The 24,892-nt window shown below is 44.9% G+C and overlaps 1 protein-coding gene across 11 annotated transcripts in view; it reads left to right on the forward strand.

The window, feature by feature from the left end:
* The window catches only part of TTC3 (tetratricopeptide repeat domain 3), a 125,817-nt gene extending 102,623 nt beyond the window's left edge, over positions 1-23,194 (forward strand). For all 11 annotated transcript variants that reach the window (XM_047796344.1, XM_047796363.1, XM_047796318.1 and 8 more), the window contains 11 exons: positions 4,311-4,450; positions 7,776-7,844; positions 9,362-9,458; positions 11,199-11,299; positions 13,067-13,157; positions 13,563-13,664; positions 16,085-16,422; positions 18,451-18,577; positions 18,738-18,872; positions 20,531-20,623; positions 21,707-23,194. In XM_047796344.1, the coding sequence (XP_047652300.1) occupies positions 4,311-4,450; positions 7,776-7,844; positions 9,362-9,458; positions 11,199-11,299; positions 13,067-13,157; positions 13,563-13,664; positions 16,085-16,422; positions 18,451-18,577; positions 18,738-18,872; positions 20,531-20,623; positions 21,707-21,778 (1,365 nt within the window). In that variant the 3' untranslated portion in view covers positions 21,779-23,194. The remainder of the gene's footprint in view (positions 1-4,310; positions 4,451-7,775; positions 7,845-9,361; positions 9,459-11,198; positions 11,300-13,066; positions 13,158-13,562; positions 13,665-16,084; positions 16,423-18,450; positions 18,578-18,737; positions 18,873-20,530; positions 20,624-21,706) is intronic.
* Positions 23,195-24,892: the final 1,698 nt, after the last annotated feature.

The following is a 24,892-nucleotide window of genomic DNA, read 5'->3' on the forward strand; positions in this document are numbered from 1 at the left end:
TAGGCGAGAAACAAGTTTGGCGTAGCCACCAGCAGCAAGGCATGCGAATGGCCGTGGGCATGCACATTGGTCATGGTAGTAGAAGTGAGCCAGGTAAATAGACTCTAGGTGGGGAAGCATGGTGGTCACCACCTCTGTCACAGTAACGATTCAGCAAATTCAGGATCAGCCAGGTTGCAGCAGGGAAAAGGGGAGTTGAGCTGTCCCCATCCTAGAGGGAGTGTCACTGCGCTGCTGAACCTCTGCTGCCTAAAAACAGTTGGCCTGAGCGTTTCAAGGCCGCTGGAGTCAACCCTGCTTCCGAGGTAGGACTTGAACGTCCTTAAGGACCAGGACTGCCTGGCAAGCCCGCCTTCCAGGAACATTAGAAACCTTGACATCTAAGGCCGCTGAGAAGTGTCCCTCCTTGATGCTGCTTTTGACTAGAGAGTGGAGTCTGTGCAGCTTGGCCTCAGGTACTCTGTCCTCTCTGAGGGAGGAGGCGCCGAGTTTCTGTAACTGAGTTCTCGTCCTCTGTGACCTTGTCACATCCTAAGCCTCATTTAAGCAGGAAGTTCAGGCAGCAGGGAACCTCACAGGAGGTGGGACATGAAAGGCTCCCAAAAGCAGAAGCGAAGCTGGGATTTTATTAAGCAGTTAGTATTAGTAGAATTTCAAACTGGAAGATACTAAATATAAACTTGTTTCTTTTAGTTTCTTCCAAATATGACTCCATTCTGATTCATATAGTGATTGTTAGAAATACTCATACAGGAGTTCCCGACGTGGCTCAGTGGTTAACGAATCCAGCTAGGAACCATGAGGTTGCGGGTTCGATCCCTGGCCTTGCTCAGTGGGTTAAGGAACCGGCGTTGCCGTGAGCTGTGGTGTAGGTCGCAGACGCAACTCAGATCCCGAGTTGCTGTGGCTCTGGCATAGGCCGGTGGCTACAGCTCCGATTCGACCTATAGCCTGGGAACCTCCATATGCCTCAGGTGCGGCCCTAGAAAAAGACAAAAAGAAAAAAAAAAAAGAAGGAAAGACAAATACAGAGAGTATTTTTTTTTAATTATTTAAAAAAAATTTTTTGTCTTTTTGCCATTTCTTGGGCCGCTCCTTCGGCATGTGGAGGTTCCCAGGCTAGGGGTCCAATTGGAGCTGTAGCCACCAGCGTACGTCAGAGCCACAGCAACGCGGGACCCGAGCCGCGTCTGCGACCTACACCACAGCTCACAGCAGCGCCGGATCGTTAACCCACTGAGCAAGGCCAGGGACCGAACCCGCAACCTCATGGTTCCTAGTCGGATTCGTTAACCACTGAGCCACGACGGGAACTCCCAGAGAGTATTTTATTTTTAAATGACTGGCATTGACAAGGCACATACCTGCTAGCGTTAGGAAGATGACACTTCGAAAATGACATAAAACTTTAAGAGAATTTGTAGATTCAGAAGACATTTGTTTCACAGGGCAACACTGATGTAAGAAAGCTGACTTCTCTGTGTGTGAGGTGGTGGTGTCCGTAACTGTCCAGAGCCTCAGGCTACAGCTTTTCCTTTCCTTGGGTCACACCGCCTGAAATCGTGGTAGGTACTGCAAACCAAAGTCCTCTATGACTAGGCAGAGACAACACAATTATATTTTAAAGAGCACACAAAGAACTATTGGACTTGCCATATGCAGACTTCCTATAGATGAAGAGTGAGGTCTGAATACTTCGGGTGAGTTGAAGTGGCTCCTCAGAGCACCTTGCCACAGTCAGGCGCTCTGGCGGCGAGGGACTGGAAAGGCAGGAGCAGAAAGGCATTTAGGAAGAGTCTGCCTGGGAGTCGGGCAGGCCCTCGATTGGGGTGCTTATGTCAGGGCTCTAGAGAAGCTTGAAGGTTTTGAGGGAGGGAGGCTAGAGGTTGGAACCCAGTACCAAGAGCAAGATGGGAGGCTCTGAAACCACCTCTGAAACCTCTTAACTTTCCTCCTTGTCTTTCCTGCACCACATGTCTCTGCTCCCAGAATCCAGGTTGAGACTGTTTCTTCCTCAGTCACAGAGACTCCCCTGGCCTGGGAACGTGTCCTCTTTGGCACCAAAGACCTCATTGTATTCAGCTTACCACTGAAACCATAAGCTTCGAAAGTGTTGGATGTTTAACTGATACTTCTCACATGGCTTTTTAGGAGGAAATGCTTTCCAAGTTAGAACCAATTAACTGGTGACTGGACTTTTGGATTGTAGAATATTAATAGGATGGGGGCTTGCCATATTGGAAAAGGTGGTTTTGGGGAGCCAAACACACCTGATTTGATGATGTGCTAAATAACTTAGCTAGAACAGCCTCTTAGAAGATGTGTGAATAAACAAGACTTAGAAATGCACTATTCCTTTCTGGGTGATTATTTTGAAAGACCGTTTGAATTCAGTATTTTATTTCATTGATTTGTAAACTTTGTCAAGCACTTATGAATTTCTACTCTGTCCCATCAAAATGATTGCAAGGTCAAGATGACTGAGTTCTTCGGTATATTTTATTTTTATTTATTTTTTTTTGGTCTTTTTTTTTTTTTTTAGTTATTTCTTGGGCCGCTCCCTCGGCATGTGGAGGTTCCCAGGCTAGGGGTCGAATTGGAGCTGTAGCCACCGGCCTATGCCAGAGCTACAGCAACGCAGGATCCGAGCCGCGTCTGCAACCTACACCACAGCTCACGGCAACGCCGGATCGTTAACCCACTGAGCAAGGGCAGGGACCGAATCCGTAACCTCATGGTTCCTAGTCGGGTTCATTAACCACTGTGCCACAACGGGAACTCCCGGTATATTTTATTGTTTACTCATAAATTTATTTGGACATGCTTGGTTCATTTCCCTCTTTCCTGTACCTCCTAGTACATATTTCCCAGTTCTCTTTTTTTGTTCATAGAATTTTGTGTACTAATTCATCCAAGGTAGAAACTTCCCTTAACTCTGTCACTGTCTGCTTTACATCTTACATCCCGCAGGACACGTGGTCCTCCGGGTTCTCGCTTTCTCAGGTTACTTTGTTTCCTTTCGCCATCCCTACAGTTACCACCACCATCCTCGTTGTCGCTCACCTGGGCTACTGCAGTGAGATTTTAGATTTTACCTTCTTCTGACAGAGACTCTTTAACATTAAAGGTTATAATTCATGATGGGGCATGAAGTCAGTTTAATGACGGTGACAAAAATTGTTTTTAATAATAGAGTATTTAAGAATAGAAATAGGAGTTCCCGTCGTGGCGCAGTGGTTAACGAATCCGACTAGGAACCATGAGGTTGCGGGTTCGGTCCCTGCCCTTGCTCAGTGGGTTAACGATCCGGCGTTGCCGTGAGCTGTGGTGTAGGTTGCAGACGCGGCTCGGATCCCGCGTTGCTGTGGCTCTGGCGTAGGCTGGTGGCTACAGCTCCGATTCAACCCCTAGCCTGGGAACCTCCATATGCCGCGGGAGCAGCCCAAGAAATAACTATAAAGACAAAAAAAAAAAAAGAATAGAAATATCAGAAGCCATCTCAAAGAGTGAGGACAATTTTTTTTTTTTTAGTTTTTTATGTGTATACATGCATACCTGTGTATACACATATGCCGTGCATCATTATTTAAATGTGTTTGCTATACACACACATCCCAGTCAAGAAAATGTGAAAGCTACTGTTCTGGTCTAGCTTTCATGTACCCTCTCACCCACCGCTCATCCACCTCTGTGTCTTTGAGTTATTTTTCTAAAATAAGAATCTCCTCATCTCACTGTCCTGCTGAAGAGCCTTCGTTGGCTCCCTGTTGTCTGCAGGTTAAAGCCCACGCTCCTTAGCATGGCTTACAAGGCCCTTCGTGGTTGTAACCCAAGGTGCCTCGAGTGCTCTTCTCTGCCCTGACTTGTATACGTCCCCCTCACACTCCAGCCATGTGGCACCTCTTGCTTTTTTGTACAGGTGTGCCTTCCTCTTAACCTCTGCCTCGCTGCTCTCACTGCTGGGAATCCGTTCTCCATGTGACAGGTCAGATAGCGCTGATTTTGAGAAGCTCTTCCCAAGTACCACATAGTCTGTCATGTCTCTTTCCATTCTTGTTTAACGGCCTCCCCTCTAGCCCTGATTCTCGGAGGCCACGTGAGGCCAAGGCTGTGTGTTGTGCGACTTTGTGTTCCAGGTTGGGCCAGGGTAGCACAGCCTGCTGCAGCCAGGTCCTGGGTGTGTGTTCTGCGGAACTGGAGGCTTCCGTTAAGCTGTTCCACTGCCGCAATTCTGGTCTTTCAGGCTCTTCTTCTTTTTTTTTTTAATAAATCATTTTCATTGATTTAGGTACTTTCTAAAATGTTTTTAGATCTCAAAGACAGAATTAGATTGGTTCCTCAAAGACTTGGAAAAGGAAATTAATAAATGGCAACAGGAGAAAAAAGAAATCCAAGAAAGACTAAAGGCACTGAAGAAGAAAATGAAAAAGGTTTTAAATACCAATGAAACGTAAGTAACACTTGAAAAGCAGTGATTTTCATTGTTTTGGTTTTTTTTTTTCCCAGTTGGGGTATATTTTGAGTTATTTAAGCTATATCAAGTAAAGTGAAAATTTTGGATACTGTTTTCATTTTCAAGACCAATCCTTTGGGGAATTATCTCACCTAAAATTTTTTTCTAAACTTGCCATGTTTGCAGGTAAATAAAGGTCGGACTACAGATCAACAAAGAACTGACTTCCTTTCAGTCTGAACACCATCTCTGAGCTTTACCTTTGACCCCTTTTCCTCATTATAAAATGAAGGGGCTTGTCCTTTTTTTTTTTTTTTTTTGTCTTTAGTCCTTTTAGGGCCACACCTGCGGCATATGGAGGTTCCCAGGCTAGCTGTCTAATCGGAGCTGTTGCTGCCAGCCTACACCACAGCCACAGCAACGCAGGATCTGAGCCGTGTCTGTAACCTACACCACAGCTCACGGCAAAGCCAGATCCTTAACCCTCTGATCGAGGCCAGGGATTGAACCCGCAACCTCATGGTTCCTAGTCGGATTCGTTTCTGATGTGCCACGACAGGAACTCCAGGGGGCTTGTCTAGATCTAAGCTTCTTTCCAGCACTAAGATTCTGTGATGATCCTTTTATTTATAGTACCTTCCACCTTGAATCTTGGTCCTGTAGTGTGAAGGCCAGGTTTCTTTTGATTTTCTGTGATCCATTCCTAACCCCTCTTTCCCTAAACAGCGGTATGTCATCTGGTTCCTCAGCTTAAGTGTTACCTACTGCTGTAGAGCAAAACACCCAAGACTCAGTGGCTTAAATTAATTTTTATTTGATCCTGGTCTTGCACTATGGACTGCGTTTGGCTGGGCCATTCTTTGACTGGTCTTGTCAGTGGTTCCTCATGTGGCCTCATGTGGCTGGGAGTTGGCTGGGGCTGCGCTCAGTGGGGATGCTGGGGTGTGTTGGCCTCTTGCTCTCCATGCAGTTTTGGGGATGCTCCCCTCCCCACGTGGCTTCCTCCTATGACTTGATCTCCATGATTTCCACGTGGCCTCCAGCATGGTAGCCAGACCTCTTACGTGGTGGCTGAGAGCTTCAGAGAGTACAGAGGTGGAAGAAGTGCAGGCCTGCTGAAGGCTCAGGTCCTGGACTGTCAGAGCATCACTTCTGCCCCGTTTTGTTGTTTCAAGCAAGGGGCAGGCCTGATCCACACTGAAGGGCGTGAATGTGTGAGGCATGTTCACTGGGGGCTGCACCACTGCCCACGCTCACTCTTCAGGGCTTCTTTTTCCCTTTGCTATGCCATGTGATCAAATGGCTTTATCATGAGTCCTGATAACACTGCATTTGGGCTGCTTTTAGGAAGCTCTTTAAAGAATGATGAAATATAAAACACTGCTTATGTCAGGTAATTTTGATTATACTCAAAAGTTGTTTCTTTAGAAGGACGTTTATGGAAGTAATAATGTCTGTGAAGCTTTCTCTCTCTTACTGTTTGAGCAGGTCTAGTCTAAATTGTTAAGGTATTTCAGATATTCTGGGATATTTACATTTTAATACATGTTTTTATATGCTCAGTTCAGACAAACTATCAAACTAAACAGAAATATGTGAAGCTGTTGATAAACTTTTTCTGCTCTAGCATAAAAATTAACCATTTCTGCTGAGGAATAAATTTTTTATTTTTTATTTATTTATTTTTTTACCTTATTAGCCTGTTTCTTTGCTTTTTCCTGCCACAACTTAAAGATAAGCTATAGGCTTCGCTATGCTTTATGCTTTTTGTACTTTCCAGGTAAATGCCTCAAAGCTAAATACTTATATTTAAATCTTATAGTAAAATCTTATAACTTTTTGGGTCTGATGGAGAGCCACAGGGATGTGGGGAATGATGGCATTGATTTTTCTACACTTTAGTTCACACTCAGTATTCATTAAGAAACTAGTGGTCATGAGGAGCTCCTGGTTGGTGCGGTGATGCAGACCAGAGGGAATTATGAAAGAAGACAGTCCATGAGAGCTACCCAGGATTGAGTACTCGGAGGATCTCTCTTTCAAAAGAAGTGAAGTGGCAGTGAAACTGGTTCTTAGTGGAGTTCTTGTCGTGGCTCAGTGGTTAATGAATCTGACTAGCATCCGTGAGGACACAGGTTCAATCCGTGGCCTAGTGACCCTAAAAAAAAGGGGGAAAAAAAGTGGATTTCATGAAGTTGCAGGTTCGATCCTTAGCCTCGCTCAGTGGGTTAAGGATCCAGCATTGCCATGAGCTGAAGTGTAGGTCACAGACGCGGCTCGGATCTGGTGTTGCTGAGGCTCTGGCGTAGGCTGGCAGCAACAGCTCCGATTAGATTCCTAGCCTGGGAACCTCTGTATGCCATGAATGTAGCCCTAAAAAGACAAAAAGACCCAATAAATAAATAAATAAATAAACAAACTGGTTCTTAGTGGAAACTTGGAATTTTTAGCAGGACGAGAAGGCTAAAAAAGTGTGTAGGAAAGTGTGAAAGAAGAGGCAAAACCTGTCTCGTAGGACATTGCTTAAGAATCAAAGATTGACACTTTGTTTTGAAGAATTATCCAATTATCCAACTCATGCACGTGCATGAGTCAGAGAAAGTGTGTGTGTGTGTGTGTGTGTGTAATTGGACTTGAAGGTCTGTTTTTAAGAGTAGAAAACTGTTTTGGTTTTGAGTGGAAGCCACGGGTCACAGAGATGATCCAGTGACACCCCCTGTGCTGAACCCCCTAGACGTACTCCGTCTGCGGACAGAGAAGACTGAAATAGGCGGTCTGTGCTGCAGGCATATGGCCTAGAGTAAAGAAAGAAACAAGGGGTCTGCCCTCCAGGTGTGGAAGGAAAACTTCCCCCAAAGAAAATGACCCAAATTCTTTGCATATTTAGAAAATATTAGAAATGAAACCAGGGAGTTCCCGTTGTGGCGCAGTGGTTAACGAATCCGACTAGGAACCATGAGGTTGCGGGTTCGGTCCCTGCCCTTGCTCAGTGGGTTGGCGATCTGGCGTTGCCGTGGGCTGTGGTGTAGGTCGCAGATGCGGCTCGGATCCCGCGTTGCTGTGGCTCTGGCGTAGGCCGGTGGCTACAGCTCCGATTCAACCCCTAGCCTGGGAACCTCCATGTGCCGCGGGAGCGGCCCAAGAGATAGCAACAACAACAACAACAACAATAAAAAGACAAAAAAAAAGAAAGAAAAAGAAAAAAAGAAATGTAAAGATTTCAAGAAATGTTTGCATGGATGTAGGTAGAATTTACTGTGTGGGGTCATGCTTTTTAAACTGTTTGAAAATTAATTAAAATGTTGTGGTTATGCTTTCATAGGTATGCCCAGGAAAATGATGGAAAGGAGAAGGAACATGAATTACTTCTGGATCAGTCCATTGAAATCAGGCAAATTCAGCTTAAATTTACTTTAATGTCTTATTTACAGAGGCACAAATCTAAATATATTTAGACATCCAAATATATTTTTGCCTGTTTCTTTTAAATAATTATGTTCCTCTTTTTAAAATTTTCTGTTTCTATTTTATTTATTTGCTTACTTACTTACTTATCTTTTTAGGGCCATACCCATGGCATATGAAAGTTCCTAGGCCAGGGGTCGAATCAGAGCTGCAGCTGCCAGCCTGAGCCACAGCTCACGGCAACGCCGGATCCTTAACCCACTGAGCGAGGCCAGGGATCGTACCTGCGTCCTCATGGTTACTAGCTGGGTTCATTACCACCGAGCCACAGTGGGAACTCCTGTTTTTATTTTATTCCTTAATGTTTAAATAAATTTATCCTTTAAATATTTGTATTTTAGACGTTGTTTCTACTTTGATTTCATGTTGTTGTAAAAAGTCCTGAACTTTTTTTTTTTTTCTTTTTTGGCCCCACTCGTGGCATATGGAAGTTCCCAGGCCAGGGACAAAATCTGGGCCACAGCTGTGGGCAGCACCAGATCCTTAACCCACTGTGCTGGACAGGGAATCAAACCTGTGCCACTGCAGAGAAAACTCTATCCTTAGCCCACTGCATCACAGCCGGAACTCGTGAACTTGTTGATTTCTTTCCCTTTTAATTAGCTTGGAACTAAAAGTGCGTTTTTAAAACTTTTTTGGGGGTTCCCCTGTGGTGCAGTGGGTTAAGGATTGGACGCTGTCACTGCAGCGGTCTGGCTTGTTGCTGTGGCACAGGTTCAGTCTCTGGCCTGGAAACTTCCATGGGTACAGTGCCCCCCCCCAAAAAAAATCAATAAACATTTTTGTTGTTGTTGTTACTTGAATGAACAGTCTTAACTGTATTATGGTAGTGTGTTCTGCGATTATAGATTTGTTGAAGAATTTTTATTATGAATCCCTAAAGTTTTAATCTTGATCCATGGAAATACTGTTTGCATATACTGGTAACCGATATATTCAGATAGTAAGCAGTCGTATTCTGCTTTTCTCATTTAATATGGTTCCGTATACATGTTTCCATTCACAACGTGGTCCACAGCCCCCCATATTCTTTTAAGCAGTTGTAAACAATGCCACGAACAGCTTTGTACAGATCACTTTTTTCAATTGGGTTATTACCTTGTAGTATGTGTCCAAATAGAATTTCTGACTTAAAGGATGAGTGTGTGCTATCAAGTTTATTAATATATCCCATTATACTTCACCTAACCACATAAAAGCGGTAAGCCAGTTTCTCAGCATTCCCGCCAAATGCTTTTAATTTCCCATCTTCCTTTGACCATTGTAAAGTACAGAGAGCACATGTGAGTCTTGTACTCGTTATAAGGTCAAATACGAGGCAAGAATTTACTCCAGAAGACGTGATGAAGGTCTCTTTGAGGCACGACTTCAGAAATAACCTGGCTTCAGCCTTCACGATCTCACTGGTCTTCTGCACTGAGGTTTTTCCGTTGTTATTTGCAGTAACACATTCACAGAGGAGAAAATGAAGATAGAAGAGTGTATAAAGAATCACAGAGAGCACTATGAAGAGAGTCGTCAAAGGGCTGTCGATGCAGAGGTGAGTCTGGGACACTTGGTGACCAATGTGGCAGGATGTCATTTGTTTACTTTGTGTTTAAATACACATGCGGCACGATGGGGTTACTGAAGCCGGTGGAGGCTGAGGGGCATCCTTTCACCTGTAATTCTCCCTCCCTGAGATGACAACTCCTTCCTTGTCTATCGCTTTTGGAGGTTTTCCCCTTATGCTGAGGGAGTTACCCATTGTGCACCGTTTTGTACCCTTATTTAACATGAGTCAGTCATTTTCCATTCTCTACACTTTGAATGACTTTGTCATAGTTGATCAAGTGATGTACCATGAAGTAGCTAACCAAAACTCCATATATTTGCTGGAGTTCCCTGTTAAGAACCTGACAGAGTCTCTGTGAGAATGCAGGTTCAATCCCTGACCTCACTCAGTGGGTTAAGGATCCAGTGTTGCTGCAAACTGTGGCCTAGGTCACAGATGCAGCTCGGACCCAGTGGTGTGGTGGCTGTGGTGTAGGCCAGCAGCTGCAGTTACATGTATAGCTCTCTCTATACATATGTCAGTGCTAGAAAAGGAACTTGAAAACAATCTATTTTTAAGAATACACTCTGTCCTCCTCTCAGAAGAATATATACCAATGTCTGTATACTATTTGAGAAAACTACTGAGACAAAAATAAAGATAATGACCTCTGACTTTATTTTATGCAGTTCCTGAAGCATGGTTGTCTTTATTTTTCTAATTGAGAAGTAAATTTTTTTTTTGGGGGGGGGCGCTTTTTGTCTTCTGAGGGCTGCACTTGTGGCATATGGAGGTTCCCAATCTAGGGGTCTAATCAGAGCTGTAGCTGCAGGCCTACACCAGCGAGCCGCGTCTGCTACCTACACCACAGCTCAGGGTAACGCCGGATCCTTAACCCACTGAGCAAGGCCAGGGATCGAGCCCGCAACCTCATGGTTCCTAGTTGGATTTGTTTCCGCTGCACCACGACAGGAACTCCGAGAAGTAAATATTATTTTTATTAGCATATGTGTCGATAATTATTCTAGGAAAATTAAAAACTTAGCTTATGCAGTCTGCAGACATGAGTCTTTCAGTTAAGTATCAACTATGCAGCTGTTTCTAAGGAAAAGTCAGAGTACTTCTACTTTTGGATCCTAGCCTGCATCTGTATTCCCGAGTGGCTCCTTTCCTATTTACCACCATTTGGCAATCAGGTCACTGTCAAGGTCACTGACACCTGGATTAAAACAAGGCAGGTCTACGTTTCCTCCAGTGACTCTTATAAAAATGGCCAGTTGGTTTGTGGGGAAGCCAGAGTGTCTAAAGTTTTAAAAACATGCCCTAGAGTCTTTTGGTGTCCTTGCTGAGAACAGCTTCTCTGAGGCCTGGGGGTTATTCTGCAGGCCCCTGGCCCTCTGCTCGCCGTGGACAGGACCATGGATGATGCACACCTGGTATCTTCATCCAGGTAGCCTGGCTGCGTGCCTGTGTACAGCCTAGGCAGGCAGCTGTGGGGAAGGGTTCATATCTGAGAAAAGAATCATTTTACGTACATAAGTTCACTGTCATTTTGTTACCGTGTTTTCAGATCTCAAGTTTTAATTCATACTCACCTGAGAGAAATTACAACATAATTAGGTTTTGGTGATTCTGTTATCCTGTGTGGGGAAACTTGAATGTGGTTTAGAATGTTTGTTTTAACAACCTTAAAATAGTTTCATCTCTTCAGTTTTAAAACCCTTACGTTCTCTGATTTAACGGTAGGTATCTGTGCTTGAAAACTGGAAGGAGACGGAAGTGTATAAATTACAAACCATGGAGTCACAAGCTGAAGGGTTTCTTAAGAACCTGAAGCTAATGAGCAGGTACTGTGGTATCACAGGTGTCTCTTTAGCATGTTGTTGGGTCTATAAAGAGGGCTGATTTTGAAAAAAAGAAATTGTATTAAGACCACTTTTATTTTTAATAGTTAATACAATTAATATATTTGTTTATAGAAAAATCAAAACATATAAACAAAAACAAAGTACTCATAATTCCAGTTTGAGCTCTAATTAGTTAATATTTTGCCTTAAATCCACTGAATATTAATAAAAGAAAATACAATTTTTCACTAGTATATAGGAATCTTCCTTTCATATCAGTAATTACATTTCGCCAACCTAGGAGAAGGTTGAAGGTTGAACAGTAGTCCAGTTTTACAAACATGTCGTGATTTTTTAAATACCACTGTAATGGGAGAATTAGGTTGTTTGTACATTTTGTTAATAAAAGCTGCACTATAGCAAGTATCCTTGTAGCTTAATTTTTATGCACATTATTAGTCATTTCCACGCAACAGATTTCTAGAAAGAAGATCACATTTCTAAGGTTTTCTTAACAGTTGCCTTCCTAAAGAACAGTTACTAAACAGTCTTAATGGTAGCGTATACGAATATTGCTTCAAAAGGCTTTCACATACGGTCATTTTTTTCCCAATCCTTTGTAATCTTTACTTGTTTTTATTTGTTTTGCTTTGGTTTTAGAAGAAGGTCTACCTGGAAGGTCTCCTTCAGTCTAGCATTTAGCACTTGTCTGTGTGAATTCTTGCACATGGGATTGCATTTCATCTGGTCCTTTGATCATATTCCACACACAGGCTTTGACTTTTTAATTCCTAGTGCTTTTTGATTTAAATTTCAAACTCTCAGTGTTGGACCGGAGAGTCTATGGGTTATGGAGAAACAGTTTTCATATACAGTTTTTTATTTCTTCATTTTTCAGGATTAAGTTTCTTTCACAGGAAAAAAATCATTCTGATAAAAGATAAATTGACACGCTGATTCAAATTGCAGGACTAGTACAGCTGAGGCTGAGATCGGGTGGTGGTCAGGTGCCAGGATTCAGCACAGCCCTAGGCTCTGCATTGTCCATCTGGGAGACGGAGATGTCTCAGGCCTCCTCTTTCCTGGTGGTGTTGATTGGCTTGTTATTGAGCTTCAGACTACATGTAGCTTCTTTGTTAAGGAGTCTCTGCTAAATCTGCCTGTTGGACCAAAGGACAGCAAAAGAGAACAGCTGTTAAAGCAGTGTTCTCAGTTTTCCTGAAGATGTGTGATGAGAATGGACACAATCACGGATTGGTGGTGTCATTGTCATTAGGAGCAGAACGCTTGTCTGTCACCTTCCTTAGGCCAGATTCATGAGGTTCTGAGAGGATTAACAAAGCCTGTCAGACCCCACCCTTTATGTTACGATCAGGTGGGAGTGAGGGGTTTTATTGGAGTATTTCCAGGCTGCCTTTTGTTGTTGTTGTTTCTCAATGCAGAGGTAGCCTCTGGTGTTAAACATGAAGATGTCTAATGAAGAATGGTCAGATCTTCAGATCCCGGGAAGGAAATTCCAGAGAATATTTGCTCTCTGCCCACCAGTTTTGGGGTTTCGGTTAGATCCGTAATTTAAACTTAGTAAAGTGTCTCTGGTGGTGACTTGATGAGATAAATGCAGTTTTTTAAAAGTAGTTGGGGGTTTTTTGTGTGTGATCATGTTTCTCTCATGCTTAAATGTTTATTTTCATTTGTACTTTAATGCTTTCAATTAAAAATATTTCTAAGTGGACATTAGCAGTTTCATATTTTTTCTGCTTTTTTCAGTGATTCTGAAACATATCCTGACACTGAGTCTGACATACATTCATGGGAATCATTTCTTTCTGATGTTAGAAAAGAAATTGAGAAAGCAGAGGTAAGTTAGAAAGTATTTTATAATTCTCTTAAAACCATCAAAATCTGTCTGATGGTTGTAATTGTAAAGAGGTAAGTGTCATGTCGAAACTGTTTTTTGAGCTATTAAAGGCAATTTTTTTTTTTTTTGGAATGAAGACTTTTTCATGAAAGAAATGCTGTTTTCTTAACTCTCTCAATCTTGGTTGATGAGATTAGAGGAGTTGTGTTCAATAAAGTTAATTGTGATTAATAAGGACTTATTTTGAACTACTTTCCTTACAAGAAGTAACCTTTCATTTCAGTTATATTTCTTCGAAGATGGTTGGCCATTTGTAATGTATAGTAAGGAGAAAAAAATATTGACAGTTGTGGGTTTCCCTTGGAATTTGTTAGAAAAACTTAACACTTTTCCTTCTACCCACAGTCTCAGTTTGAAGAACAAATTCAAGCGATTAAAAATGGTTCTCGGCTCAGTGACCTTTCTAAAGTGCAGATTTCTGAGCTTTCATTTCCTGCTTGTAACACAGTAAGTCTGTCCACATCTTTTTCTTTCTTTTTCTTTTTTTAAGGAAAGAGAATAGAAAACTAGTGAAGCACCTTTTCTTTCTTAACTACCAAAAGTAGTCTTTTGTTGTTATTGTTTTGGGAGTGCCCATGAGATGGATTAATAGTTATCTTAATGTTTTCAGTAAGCATTAGGGTGAGCCCCTGTTAGGGGTACCCTGTTTGCCCCTCACCCTGTGACCCTTCTATCCTATGCATTTGGTTTCTTAACTTAGAAAACGGGCTCTGGAGCTGCAGGCTGAAGCCTGATCTTAGGAGTTCCCTAGTGGGTCAGTGGATTAAGGATCCAGCATTGTCATGGCTGTGGCATGAGTTTGAACGTCCACATGCCACAGGTGCAGCCAAAAAACAACCAACCAAAATAAGAGAGAAGCTGATCTTGAACGTCTTTTTTTCCCCCCATACCTTGCACACTAAGCATTCAAACTTATTATGGATTCATGTGCAAAAAAAAAAAAAAAAAGAAAGAAATGAATTGTGGAGTTCCCATCGTGGCTCAGAGGTTGACGAACCTGACTGGCATCCATGAGGACGCAGGTTCAATCCCTGGCCTCATTCAGTGGGTTAAGGATCTGGTGTTGCTGTGAGTTGTAGTGTTGGTCACAGATGCAGCTCAGATCCTGCGTTGCTGTGATTGTGACGTAAAGCCGGCAGCTACAGCTCCGATTCAGCCCGTAGCCTGGGAACCTCCATGTGCGGTGGGTACAGCCCTAAAAAGCAAAAAAAAGAAACGAATTGTAACATTAAAAAAGTTTAGCCACCTTGAACTGGGTAAAATATTCTATTGAGTGCCACCATTTTTTCTCTTCATAGAGAAAGTTTCTTCTTTCTAGTGAAGTAAGAAATACAGTTTTATTTAGAATTAAAGATCACCTATTTATAGTGTTTCCAAGTTCTTCCAGCAGACATGGAGGGGAAAAAAAGCATTAGAGAGCAATAGGATATTTTATTATTAATTTTTAATTCTAGCTTATGTGACTTTGTAAATACTCAAAAGAATTTTAATATTCAGAACCTTGGGACCTCTTAGTGTGCCAGAAACTTGAGTAATAACTATCCCTAACAGTGATTCCCTTTTTGTGTCATTTCTCCCCTATTTATTCTTGAGTACTTAGTGGTGATCAAGATTAGATGTGGTCTGTGACCTCAGAGTACATATTGGGTTTGGGAAAGAGAGACTTTAAACCCATAATTACAAGCAGAGTGTGCCAAGGTTTTTCATAGGCGCCTAGAATGCTATGGCAGCATAAATTAGAGGCGCTAACCTAATGTAGAGGCCCAGACTGGGCAAAGATTACCTCCTGGGGGTCTTAGTGAGTCAGAGATCTGGAATAGGAATTAACCAGGCAGGAGCGGGAAGTGGCCGTGTTTTTGCAGAGGGGTGCATGGTGTTTGCAGGGTCAGGATGCTCCAAATGGAAGAAACAGCGTATTTGGAGGCTAAACAAAAAGAACACTCCTTTCACAGCCGAAAAAGTAGTTGGCTTTGACAGAGGGGGCTGCAGGGAGAAAGGTTGTGTTGTGTTGTGTTGTGTTGTGCCCACAGGCCAGGAAGGAGGGAGCCTTGTCCAGCAGGGAGGCGTGTTCACAGGGTGGACCTGGCCTCGGGTCACTAGGAAGCCAGGGTAGGTTTCCGGTCCGGGAGCGACATCAGCTTGCCCTTGGCTGCAGCGTGCCGAGGTGGTGGGCGAGGGGCCCGAGTGACTTCCGGTTGACCAGTTCCAGCTCACCGTGCCCAGCTGTGTCCTGGATCAGGGGGAGGAGAGCAGATCTGAGGGGTTGAGGAGGTCACCTGAGAGAACCGTGCTGCTCCTGAGATGAGGCGCGGTGTGCATGTGCTGGGAAATTGAGCCGAGTCGTCTTCCGGTCAGTGAGGTGGGCACCAGAGGACGAGCGGGTGAGGAGACCGTGCCGAGGCCGGTGTGAAGACGTGAGTTTGAGTGCCTCTGGAATAACCCAGGTGGACCTGCCCACACGGAAGTTTGGGTTTGCAGATTTGGATCTCGAGGGAAAAGCTCTGGACCTGAATCTTTTTAAAAGTGGACGTTACTGGCCGCAAGCACACAGGCCCCGAGGTGTGAGAGGCTGTGGCGTGCAGTGGGCATGTGAGCCTCTGACAGCGGCAGGATGCGCAGGAGCCTCAGGGAGAGCTAGGCCAGGCGCAGAGCAGGGGCGGGCCGTCAGCCGTGTGGAGTCACGGAGAGCCCGTCCTGGCGAGAGAAGGTGACCAGCAGCCCTGTAGGACAGAAACATTGAATTTCTTGTATTCAAGTTTCCCGAGCATTTGAGCAGCCAGGTTTTAATGTAGCTGTGCTTACTTGTTCGTCTTTGTTTATGGCTGTAACTCTGGAGTGATCCGGTTACTCTGATGTGCTCCTCACAGATTCAGCCTGAGTTACTTCCTGAGCTGCCAGGCCGTGATGATCAAGATCCCTCCTCTTCTATAAGTCATGAGACCGGAGACCCAACAGCAGTTCTCGAGGATTCGAGCCTGGTCCCTGCCACCGATGGCCTGGAGGAGTCTCCCTCCTGCGAGCTGGAAGTCGCCCCTCTGCCCGAGCCTCAGAGCCCTGGCCAGGCGGCTGAGTCAGAGCCAAGCCTTGCCGCTGATCAGAAGTCACCCGTTGCTGTGGGACGTGCCACCCGTTCAAGCCAGTCTCCAAAAAAGCCGTTCAATAGTATCATCGAGCACCTGTCAGTGGTGTTCCCATGTTACAACAGGTACGAATCTAAACTGTCGGTGACTGTTAAATGCCATAGTGAACTGAGGTTTCTTAATCAGATAACATTACGGGCACTTAGGGGCTGAAATGGAAGGAACTACATAATTGCTTTCCTCAGAAAGACAAGTGCTACATTTTTTTTCTCTCTGTAAACATAAACACGAGCATTTTCAAAGAGATTGAAAACACTGAGCACTGGTTAAGAACCCATGGCAGTTTGCTAAGATTTGGATGAACTCAGTAACACACTCCAGCGCTAGTTGTGGAATCACTGACTGAACTGCAAAACATTGGTTTTTTAATCATTTTGGGGAAAAATACCACATATGGCAAAGAAGGCAGCAGCAGCTTATACCCTGTCAGATGGCACGTCTGATTTGTTTGAGGCGTGAGGTTGAAAAGACCAGATGCAATTCGATAGCGAATCAAGTGTGTGAGCACCTTACCAAGGGGTCCTTATTAGAGGGGGGAGAGCTGCTCTTAACTGAGCTAGAGTTGTCATCAGGCACTTCAGGGGGCTTCTGCATGGACCTCTGACCTCCCTCTCCAGGTTGGTGTGAGGGCGCAGCGGGCTTCTTGTCTCGGCCGGGAGACGGGGTGGAGTGGAGGGAGTGTCTCTGGCATCCAGCTCGGAAGAGAGGTCCGCATCCACGAGGGACCCTCTGCACGTCCCTTGTTATTTCTGTCTTTGATATGGTATTAGCCACAGGCTTTGGAATTCTACTTTTGAAACAACCTACTGGTTAAATTATGATTGGCCAGAATTAATGGTTTGCATTTGTCCCTTGGGCCCTACCCTATCTGGTCTGCACATGGGTGTGTTCATACTTAGTCTGGCTTAAGTTTGAGAAACATTGTAAGTTCTCTCAATAGTAATAACCATGCAGGTTAGTAAAAAGAGTCAAATTATAATTACCAAAAGTACCTTCAAATAAAGTGGTTTGTAATTCTGACTGAATTTTGCAGAATATAAACCATCAACAGATATGCATCCTAGTTTTCTGCAAGTTAAAACTCTTGAGGTAGTCCTACAAATATGAAGTTCCTATTGATTAATGAAATAAATCACATCTACTGATACTTATGAAAAATTTAGGCTTTGAAAATTCTGTTATTGGTTAGATTTTTTTTTTGTCTTTTTATGGCCGTACCTGCGGCATATGGAGGTTCCCAGGCTAGGGGTTGGATCCGAGCTGTAGCTGCCCGCCTATGCCACAGTCACAGCAACACCAGATCCGAGCTGTGTCTGCGACCTACGCCACGGCTCTGGATTCTTAACCCACTGAGCGAGGCCAGGGTTCCAATCCGCACCCTCATGGATGCTAGTCGGGTTTGTTTCCACTGAGCCACAACCGGAATTCCTGTTGGTTAGGTTTTTAAAGGGAGAAAGTCAACAAAACTAGTTTCTTCTTAGACAAGAGATTTTACTGATTTCAAGTCAGATCCGTTGGTGTCTGATCCTTGATTTTGCTTAAAGTCACAGTATGTCCAAGCTGTACAAAGTCAGGTTTCTCAGTGGAGATGGTGATCTCAAATGGGCCTCACAGATACGCTCTTGCTTTGAAAGTCTATTAAAATGAAAATTTAGAAATGGTAATGGAATTTTCATAATGCTCTGAAAGAGTGATTTTGCTGCTTTTATGTACAGTTACTGTTTGCAAATGAATATTTATTTATTTTGTCTTTTTAGGGCCTCGCTGGCAGCATATGGAAGTTCCCAGGCTAGGGGTCGAGTCAGAGCTACCTACAGCTGCTGGCCTACACCATAGCCACAGCAACGCAGGATCTAAGACTCAACTGCAACCTACACCAACAGCTCGTGGCAACACTGGATCCTTAACCCACTGAACAGGGCCAGGGATCAAACCCCAATCCTCATGGAGAGTAGTCGGGTTCATTTCTCCTGAGCCACAACAGGAACTCCCATTTCACTTCTTCTAGCTGTTGGGTTAATAGTGGCACATACTATTTCTTTGCAATAGAAAACTTTTGGCTTTCTCTTTCATTATCCTCATTTTCCCTTTAGCACCGAACTTGCTGGTTTTATTAAAAAAGTGAGAAACAAAAACAAGAATTCGCTCTCTGGATTAAGTATTGACGAAATTGTCCAAAGAGTGACAGAACACATTCTAGATGAAGAGAAGAAGAAAAAGGTCAGTGTTTCATTCAGGTCCGATAAAATGTTCTACTTTATTCTTATTTATTCATTGAGTGTGAGAGTCGTGAGCCCAGAGGTGGAGAGCAGCTCAGTGGACTGCAGATGGTCAGTCTGGGTAACCGAGCCTGCTTCCCTCCTCCACCTTCTCACTGCAGCCAAATCCAGGAAAGGACCAGAGGCCTCCAGAGCCCAGCTGTGCCGCTTCTGTGACCGGGGCCACGCAGGACCTGCCGTCTGTGGTTGCTGGATCGTCACCCAGAACCAAGGGGCAGAAGACCGAGGACATCCTTGTGAGTGTTGTGTGTGTGACCCTAAGTCAGTCCCGTTCTGATGCAGATCAGGAAGGAAACAAAACTGCTAATGCATGGTTTAGCCCCATTCTTTTCATTTCTAGGTCAGATTTATTTGATCTTAAAATTAGAAACCAAGTTTAGATGTACTTGAATGTGTTGTTACAATGGCCAGTGAAGGCTGAGGGTGTCTGTCCACCTTCACAGGGGCCTTGGGGCCCCTGTGCACAGAGACAAGGACAGCTGTGACCGCCCTGTGGAAACCGAGCCTGTAGACAGATACATTCATTTCAGGTGTAAGTAGGAAAATTGATTTTTAGATAATTTTCTTCCACGTGACCATGGGCTTTGCAATCACTTAGTAACGCTGCGGTCTCAGATCACATGTGCCTGTTGGGGTTGGTGTCTGCAGGAAGAGCTGCAGCACAGTTAGCAGCATCAAGTGCTCTGCTGCGTCTGGAAAGGCTGGTTGCTTCCCCCACTCTCCCCTCCGGTGCCGGGGGATGGGGGCACACCAAGTGGGCTAAACCTGCCTTTAATTTGATGTATGGATGTAAATTGTTTGTCCTCCTTCTAAACAATGGGAATGTTACAGTTTCAGAGACCTTTTTATGAAATACTGTGTCTGTGGTCTCGGTCCATAAGGCATCACACCTCCCTCTATCTTCTGACTGAGGACACGGGGCTGGATGACTCGTGCATCTCGCGAGGCGCCTTCCTTTGGCTTGGGGGCGGTTCCTGTCCTCACGTCCCTGACCAGCTCGTGCTGGGGACTGTATGGTAGGGGCCAAGCGTGTGGGTGAAGGAGAGCTGGTCACTTGGTAATCCATGTTCATAGAAACCTTACCAACATCAAAGAAAAAAGTTAAATCTGTCCACCACTGTTAACATTTTATCTTTCCAGACTCTTTGCTGGGCATTTCTGTATGCACACATTCTCTTTTAAAAAACTGAATTACATAGTCATATGATACATACTGCTTTGTGGTCTCCTTTTATTCAGAGAGTTTTTGTGTCAGGGCTTACAGAGTTCCATCAGATTTAATGGTAAATCTGTAGTGTAGATGTGTCATAAATTGTGTTATTGTTTCCAACCAGTAGATAATTAGCTGAATAATTCAGCTAGGACTTTAGGTATGGGATAGAAGAGGGTATGTATGTAAGTATAACTGAGAATGAGTTAACCATATAAAACATTTTTTTTCTGAAAAAAATTAAAGCTTTTTTTCCTAAGAAATGTTATTTAAAAATAGGTTGTTCCTGGAGTTCCTGTTGTGGCTCAATGGAAAGGAATCCAGCTAGTATCCATGAGGATGCAGGTTCCATCCCTGGCCCTGCTCAGTGGGTCAGGGATCTGGCGTTGCTGTGAGCTGTGGTGTAGGTTGCAGATGTGGCTCAGATCTCGAGTTGCTGTGGCTGTGGTGTAGGCCAGCGTCTACAGCTCCAGTTTGACCCCTAGCCTGGGAACTTCCATATGCCTCAGGTGTAACCGTAAAAAAAGGCAAAAATAAAAATAAGTTGTTCCCTCAGTCTGCTTAGCTGTAATTAGGCATAATTTGCCTCCTTGGCTGCAGAAGTGTTGGAAGTCACTTGTAAGAAGAGCTCATGCAGTGAAAAGTTTGTTCTCCTTTATCACGGAAATGCATGTGTCTCCACAGGTGTCTGATGCACAGTCCTGTGAAATATGCCACGAAGCGTTCAGATCCAAAAATGTGCGTGTGCTGAAATGTGGGCACAAGTTCCACAAAGGGGTAAGAATTCTCTGCCATCTTCATGTCAGGCATTTTGACTGCAGAGAGTTTGGACAGTAAAAGGGGACTTTTTTCCTAGGCTTTACTCGTTGGGTTTTCAGAGCATTTTCTTTGTAAGCCTCCCTGTGTCCGAGGTCCTTGTCTCCCCTCCCAGAGGCTGGTGCTGTGACAAGGGAGCAGGTGCCTGGGCCCTGCAGGGCACACTCTGCACACAGTCCTCACTGCCCTGTCGTGGGCAGAAAGGCCCACTGGCGCCGTCAGTGGCTGAAACTCAAAGTTGATTTCTTATACATGTGGTTGAAGAGATCCACGGTGCAGCATTTGTCAGTTTAGGGCAGTGTGTGAAGTTTCCATTGTAGAGGAGAAACACTAAACAGACTGGGTCTGTTGTGCCGGATCCTAGAAGATGCTGGCTGTACCCTTCCAAGATTGGTGTTCATTGTTTTGGAGTTTGGGGTGCTCTAAGCATGAGTCCTATATCCCTGCTTCTGGGTTAGAGCAGACCAGATCTCTGCCCTGCCAGCTTATGACTCCCTGAGAGAAGGGATGCACGTGGTAATGGGACAGCTTGCGACTCTCGACTGGCCTGCCTCCTTCAGGGAGGGGTGAACTGCCTGGGCTTTTGAACTTAAATGCCCTCAGCTCTGTAGCAGCAGTGGGCCAGCCAGGAGCAGCTTGGGAGCATGCCGTGGAGAGAGGCTCCAGGAAGGCTGGGTGGTGTGCAGGCTGGTGGGGTGGGCAAGGAGCAAGACCGGGCAGACGGGGGTGAGTCCAGGGGCCCAGAAAACGCCAGCCTCCAGGAGTCAGGGCAGCCGAGGCACAAGCCTGGAGCAGAGTGTGGGGGAGGGGAGGGCAAGGCCATGCCCAGGGTCAGGCCCCAAGTGTCTGTGACCACAGTCTGAGGTGGGATTCTTTGTTCCGGGGGTTTGGGCCACACTCCTGACCTGAGCAGGACCTGGAGTCCCTGCGTGTTGGGCCTCTGGGCCCCATCCGCCCTGGGCCGTGTCTTGAGGAGCGGGCCCAGGAGAGCTGAGGTTCCACGTGCTGCCAAGGGCATCAACTGACTATGTTTTCTCCTTTCAGTGCTTCAAGCAGTGGCCTAAGGGGCAGGGCGCTTGCCCAGCCTGCCTGGACTGTGACCTGTCAGAAGAGTAGCCTGCCCTCCGCAGAGGCCCGCCTGCTGTTCTAGGTAGTTACAGCCACTAACAAGTCTCTACTCTTTGTTGATGTACTACCCTTGATGCAAAAAGCAGACACATGAAGATTCTTTGCACTGTCGCAATGCTACTAAATGGAAATCTTTAATATAGTTGAGAGTAAGTCATTCCCCAGCTCTGCTGAAACACCTTGATAACAGCCAGAAGGCGGCTGGTTGAGCTGGTGTACCAGCACCTTTCACTGTTGGGGCTGCTGCGGAGGGGCTCTCTGAGGTGAGTGCCTCAAAGCAGGACCCGAATTCTAAGTATTCCTGACCTATTAATGTGCCCCACATCAAAGTCTTTATGAGATCAGTGTTCCTGAACACATGCCTGCAGTTTTCCTCTGAGATTCTGCATTTTAAAAACCGGGCTTAAGCAAACCACATTTTAATAAGTTGTAGTTAATGTTAAAATATTGGCTGATTTAGACCAAAAGATTCAGCTCTCCCGTTCATTGATTTTGATTTTTCATTTCATTATTGTATTTCTCCCCAGTAGAATTGTTACGTGCTTGTTTTCCATCTTCTGAAGACATAATGATTTTTGAAAATTACAAAACACTAGTATCAGCTAAGACTTTTTTTTACCCCCGTAATCAAGGCTACTGTTTATTCATCATCCGAACCCCGCATCTGGAGCTTACTCTCTGAATACCTTACTATACTCGTTGGTGACGTTCGTCCCTCCTCGGGTCAGACAGCAGGTGTTTGCATATCTCTGTCTCGCACGCAGTGGGCGCTGTGTGGAAACGGGCCCATCAGCCCCTTTCCTTACCCCCCCCACCAGAAGGGACACTTGTGTAGTTAGTCCTGAGGTGTCCCTGTCAGACGTTCGTTCTGTGCCTGACGTGTGTGTGAAGTAATGCATGCACTCCTGTCCTGTGGCCTGAGAACAAAACTATAACTGCGGTAGAAGCTGTTAGAAAACTAGTTATCTATAGTGACTTAGAGACAGTAGTAAACATAGAAACATGAATCCTGGACACATTCCATTTCTCCCAAATGGGAAGGATCAAAAAACACTTCCCCGTGTGTTCTTTGTTCCCCTCTGGAAGCTCAGAGTCCCAGGCTCGTGAGCTGACTCGATCGCCTCCCTCTGCCTCGGTTCCCTGTGAGTTTTGATGTCCTAGTGACGTAGTGCCTAGAAGCTCACCCTGTATCTTGAAGCAGATCCTTAAAACACTGTCTGCATGTTCACAGTAACCAAGGACCGTGGGTCTGAAGATGCATAGGGACGAGTTTGTAGCAGCAGGTACAAGGGAGGGAGGAGCGGCTGGACAGTGCGAGGTGTTTTGTACGTGACTTCAAGCGTAGTTGTGAACATGCCTTACCCGTGTCCTCTAAGTGTCAAAATAAAGAGCATTCTAAAATGATCTGTTTCCTGTCGTGCTTATCCATTCTTTATCAAATGATGTTTAAAATGTGTTCTTGGGAGTTTCCGTCGTGGTGCAGTGGTTAACGAATCCGACTAGGAACCATGACGTTGCGGGTTCGGTCCCTGCCCTTGCTCAGTGGGTTAACGATCCGGCGTTGCCGTGAGCTGTGGTGTGGGTTGCAGACGCGGCTCGGATCCCGCGTTGCTGTGGCTCTGGCGTAGGCCGGTGGCTACAGCTCTGATTCAACCCCTAGCCTGGGAACCTCCATAAGCCACGGGAGCGGCCCAAGAAATAGCAACAACAACAACAACAACAACAATAACAACAACAACAAAAGACCAAAAAAAAAAAATGTGTTCTTGAAAATTCAGGACACGACATACACTACACCAGCGTTTTAAAAGGTGACTTCATTCTGAAAGAGCTGTGGTACATCTGCGTCTAACAAAGCAGTCTTAGGGCTCTTTAGAGCCTGGATCAAAACACCCTTTGTGCCTGAATAGAGGTTGGCAAACTCAGTTTTTTACGGAGATGATAGAGGTCCCTGTTGTAGGCTACGGTAAGAGATTTTTTTTCATGTGACAACATGTAAGAACGTTAATCGGATTGCATTCCTCAGTATTGAGTTTTTGAGAGCACTTGTGATGGTTAGCAGATGTTTGGTCCAAAGCAAAATGTCCTTGATATTTGGACCCGTCTGGAGCCGTTTGACATGAACTAAATATGCTCATGGATTTTTTTGTTGCTGTTGTTTTTTGGGTTTTGTTTGGTTTTGTTTTTATTTATTTAGTTAGTTAGTTATTGCTTTTTAGGTCTGCACCCATGGCATATGGAAGTTCCCAGGCCAGGGGTCATACTGGAGCTGCAGCTGCCAGCCTACAGCATAGCCACAGCAGTGCCAGATCCGAGCCAAGTCTGTAATCTACACCTCAACTCATGGTGACGCGGGATCCTTCACCCACTCAGGGGGGCCAGGAATTGAACCTGCATTCTAATGGATACCAGTCAGGTTCATTTCCACTGAGCCACAATAGGAACTCCACATGGATGTTTCATATCAGACCAGATTTCAAGAGCTTTTGATCCTGTGGGCTCCTGGACTGCTGAGGCTAATCTGAAGGGTGTCCCTCTTAGAGGACCTTCTGGGTGTGTTGAGCACTTAAGAGCACTAAGAGATGATTGGAGAAAGCAGGTACTGAAGTCCCCACTGTGGCACAACAGGATCGGCGACCTCTCTGGAGTGCTGGAGTGCAGGTTCGATCCTCGGCCTGGAACAGTGGATTATAGACAGGACCTGGTATGACACAGGTTGAATCTGCGGCAGCTGCAGCTCAGATCTGACCCCCGGCCAAAGATCTCCTAATGCCATGGGCTGACCAGAAAAGAAAAAAAAAGCCAGTATTATCAGTCTCTGTCTTTAATCTGATAGTGTTTAATCCAAAATAGTGTCTAACTTAAAGCAGTGACTATTCCTAAGAGTATATTTCCCTTGGTGAAAAGTTTATGCTATAAATAATGCATAACCCAGTGTAACATTGAAATGGTACCCCAGCAAAATGTTTCTACATTTTAAAGGTAATTTCAAAGACTGTACAGCGGAAGCAGGTAGGCAAAGAGATCACACCGCAAAACGGAAGGAATGGAACTCTTTCAGGTAGTTTTTCCACCGGATGACCCTCTCTGGAGAAAGAGATT

This window comes from Phacochoerus africanus, chromosome 1, assembly GCF_016906955.1.
Source record: "Phacochoerus africanus isolate WHEZ1 chromosome 1, ROS_Pafr_v1, whole genome shotgun sequence".
Classification (NCBI taxonomy): domain Eukaryota; kingdom Metazoa; phylum Chordata; class Mammalia; order Artiodactyla; family Suidae; genus Phacochoerus; species Phacochoerus africanus.